The sequence below is a fragment of the Malania oleifera genome, chromosome 2, assembly GCF_029873635.1.
Source record: "Malania oleifera isolate guangnan ecotype guangnan chromosome 2, ASM2987363v1, whole genome shotgun sequence".
Classification (NCBI taxonomy): domain Eukaryota; kingdom Viridiplantae; phylum Streptophyta; class Magnoliopsida; order Santalales; family Ximeniaceae; genus Malania; species Malania oleifera.
Window position 1 is genome coordinate 85,473,040 of NC_080418.1, and position 3,730 is coordinate 85,476,769.

General features: G+C 36.4%; 1 protein-coding gene across 1 annotated transcript; it reads left to right on the forward strand.

Moving 5' to 3' along the window:
- The first annotated feature begins 417 nt into the window (after nucleotides 1-417).
- LOC131148719 (GDSL esterase/lipase At4g10955) lies at nucleotides 418-3,062 on the forward strand. The gene is made up of 2 exons (XM_058098610.1): nucleotides 418-743; nucleotides 1,900-3,062. Exons 1-2 carry the CDS (start codon nucleotides 592-594, stop codon nucleotides 2,870-2,872), a joined length of 1,125 nt encoding a protein of 374 aa, XP_057954593.1. The 5' UTR covers nucleotides 418-591; the 3' UTR covers nucleotides 2,873-3,062.
- Nucleotides 3,063-3,730: the final 668 nt, after the last annotated feature.

A 3,730-nucleotide genomic window follows, 5' to 3' on the forward strand; every position in this document is an offset into this window, starting at 1 on the left:
TTATTTGGTACAAAAATAGAATAGAATGAAATTAATATTTATAATTTTAAGAGTTCATCATATAATTTTTTTTTATTTTAATTAACTGTTACAGATTCATTCTATTTTAATGTATCACAGATTGGTCCAACCACGGTTGATTACATGGAAATTAACTAATCGAATTTTCTAAATTTTACTAATATTATTTAAGTAAATAATTCTTGGACCACGACAACTCGAGAACTTTTATTAAAAATATATTAATTTTAAAAATTCAGGAATTGCCATATATCTCAGGGCCCACAGGAGAGTTTCGACGGCCCATTAGGGAAATCAGGATACCACGACATTAGCGAAATATGACCGTTGAGAGCCAAACGTTTCAAATTATTATTTTTAATTAATTACTTATATCCAAAATGATCACTTAAATAAGATGGCAAGCAAAAGCCTTTCAAAAGCCAGAAGGCAAAATTCTCTCTCTCTCGCTCTCTCTCTCTCTCTCTCTCTCTCTCTCTCTCTCTGTGGATGCTTCGCAGATCATGCGAAGAATTAAAATAAGAAGAGGAATAAAAGAAGAAGAAGAAGCAGGGTTGAAGGGTTACTAGGATGGCAAAGCGCCGCGCGGAGGATATATTAGAGGAGGGTAGGGAGATTAAAGACACAGAGAAAGGGAAGGAAGCTCATCCTTACGCATTTCATGTGTCTGGACCTCGAAATCTGTCTTCTCCCGGCTGGAGAGAGCTCATAAGCTCTAGTTGGTAAGAACCCTGGCTTCTGTGTTCTTCTGATCCAGCTTCTTGCAGTGATTTATTGATATTTTAATTGCAGTGCTGTAGAAATTGTTTGAATCGGTACGAAAATGGTGAAAATAGCATAACATGAGTTTTGTGTATTTTACTATTTTAATTTATCAGAACGCTGAGGATTCAGAAAACGGCGCCTTTAGGTTTCTAAGACTTGATTGCATGTTTTAGTTGTAGTCGATCTGGTGAAGAGCATAAGGGATGATTAGGCAATATAAGTAAAATTTAGTGTATCTGTGTGTGCGTATATATATATGGATTCCCGATTTGTGACAGCCTTGATGATCCATGTAATTAGGTTTTAGATCTGTGAGGCGGGAGCCAGGGTTTCAGTGCAATTTACAGATCTCTTTTTTTCAATGCTAAACACAGCATAGTTACTGTATGGCGCTCGGGAAGAGTAGATCTTACCAAGAATTTCGCAGCATGTTTGGTTTGGGGAATGGAATGGGGTAGGAAAGAAATAGAATGAAAACCATTGTGTTTGGTAAGTTGCAATTCATTGTGTTTGGAGTGATTGTTATTTTGTGTCCCAAACTTCTTTATAATCTCCTTCTGGGCAATCAAAGTGGAATGCAAGTTTCCTTAAGTGGAGGGCAAGTTTTCTTTTTATTCGAAACTTTTATATTCTTCTGAAAAGGTCTCGGATTGTACATGCTCCTGATTCTTAGTTTTATAGAACTAAGTGAAGCCTTTTTTGAAATTGGAACGGAAATTTGGGTATCTGACAACCCTTTGATTTTGGAATGAATTATTGTTAATTCTGAAGTCACAAATTTTTTCTGCTGTTTTCATCTTCTTGGCAACCAAATGAAATAGAGATTTTGTATTAATTAGAAACCGTTTAAATTCCATCAACCAAAATATGTTAATTTTACAGTTCTCATCTTTCATTAGCCCTTCCTTTTTCTTAATTTTTTGGAAATAAGTTGAGTTCTTTCTGCATTTTTTAACTAAAATAAAAAGTGACTAAACTCACACAAAACCTGTTCATTTTTTGTGTTGTGTTGCTCAATTTCCTGAATTGGAATCCCCTTCTCTTCCTTAAACAATCTCAAGTAAGTTTGTTGTAACAATTCTAATCTCCCATCTTGATGGATTGTGCGGACAGGAAGGATGGGAATTACAGAAGGACAGTAATTGCCTGTTTCATACAAGCAGTGTACCTGCTGGAACTTGACAGACAAGAAAATAGAACGGAAGAAAATGCTTTGGCCCCAAATTGGTGGATCCCCTTCAAGTACAAACTAGTCCAAACTTTAACTGATGAAAGAGATGGCTCAATATATGGGGCAATACTAGAATGGGATCGAAGTGCAGCCTTGGCCGACCTCATACTCATCAGACCAAGCGGGGCACCGAGGGCTGTTTTAGCACTTCGAGGAACAGTACTCAAAAGCCAAACAATCAGAAGAGATATAGAGGATGATCTACGGTTTCTAGCTTGGGAGAGCTTGAAGGGTTCTGTTAGATTTAGTGGTGCCTTGGAGGCATTAAAATCAGTTGCTGACAGATACGGAAGCAGCAATGTATGTGTCGCTGGCCATTCCTTGGGAGCAGGATTTGCTCTCCAAGTGGGAAAGGCGTTAGCAAAACAAGGAATATTTGTGGAGACCCATCTGTTCAATCCACCGTCTGTGTCTTTAGCTATGAGTTTAAGAAATATTGGAGAAAAAGCTGGGCTTGCCTGGAAGAGATTCAAATCAATACTTCCTTCTACTACAGAAAGTCAGGGAACCAGCGAAGAGTGGGGGAGAACCCTTAGTGTGGGGCTGAAGAAGTGGGTTCCCCATTTATATGTGAATAACAGTGACTATATTTGTTGCTATTATACAGATCCACCTGGTACAGAAGAAAGTAATGCAGGCAAGGAGAATAAAGCTCTCACCACTGGGCAGCAAATGGCAGCAAAATTGTTTGTAATGTCAAAGGGAAAACAAAAATTTCTTGAGGCTCATGGATTAGAGCAGTGGTGGTCAGATGACCTGGAACTTCAACTGGCTTTCCAGGACAGTAAGCTCATATCCAGACAGCTGAAATCATTATATAGTCTCCCTCCACAACAAGCACCTGGAAAGCCTTGATGACACAAGGTGGTGTTTGCTTTTGTGTGCTGACTTATTTTCTATTCACAATTTTTCAATTCACAACATTTGATACCTCCATCCATGGTTTCAAGTAGTGGCTGCAATGTTATGGTGTGAACCGGTGGGTGTGAATTCTTTTTCAACAACACACAACTTTCCATATATTGATTGACTTCTCATATTTTAAGCCCTAGCTTTCTTAAGAAAATTATAATTTATTTGGAATGCTTAGTATAACAATGTTTCATAAAGGTAAAGGAAACATAATTTATATGGGTTTTAAAATGTTACTGATAGAAAAATTATATTTCTTTTCAATTCACTTTATCACCATCGCATTAATGGGTAAATGATTAATTATACTTGATAAATTAACAAAATATTGTGTGCATTATTGATCTATTATGTGTTAGAAATAACTTTAATCCATAAAACCTAATAACCCAAGATCGTCATGTTATTCAATTAAGAAAACTAAACGTGGAATAAATACCTATCCATAAATGTGTCTGATTTGATTGATTGTCTAACAGCCTTTAGCGGAGAGTTTTGATCTTCCACAATCAAATCCTTAAGTAGGTCACTTGTGTTCGTCTCTTTAGATGAGGAAAAGAAAGAACGTAAAACTCTTTCTGATTTGAGAAGTCCATCAGTTTTAAATTAACTTAGTATTGGATTTCTACGTATTGCAAAGTACATACCCGATAGATGTTAATTAACTTAAGTATTGGATTTTTGAAACAATTATATCACCCAAACCTTAAGTGTACACAATATGACTATTATCCTTATAATATCTCCTAAATTCAATCTTGTTCATCTCATATACTACCATGGGATCAAAGCGACATTCAT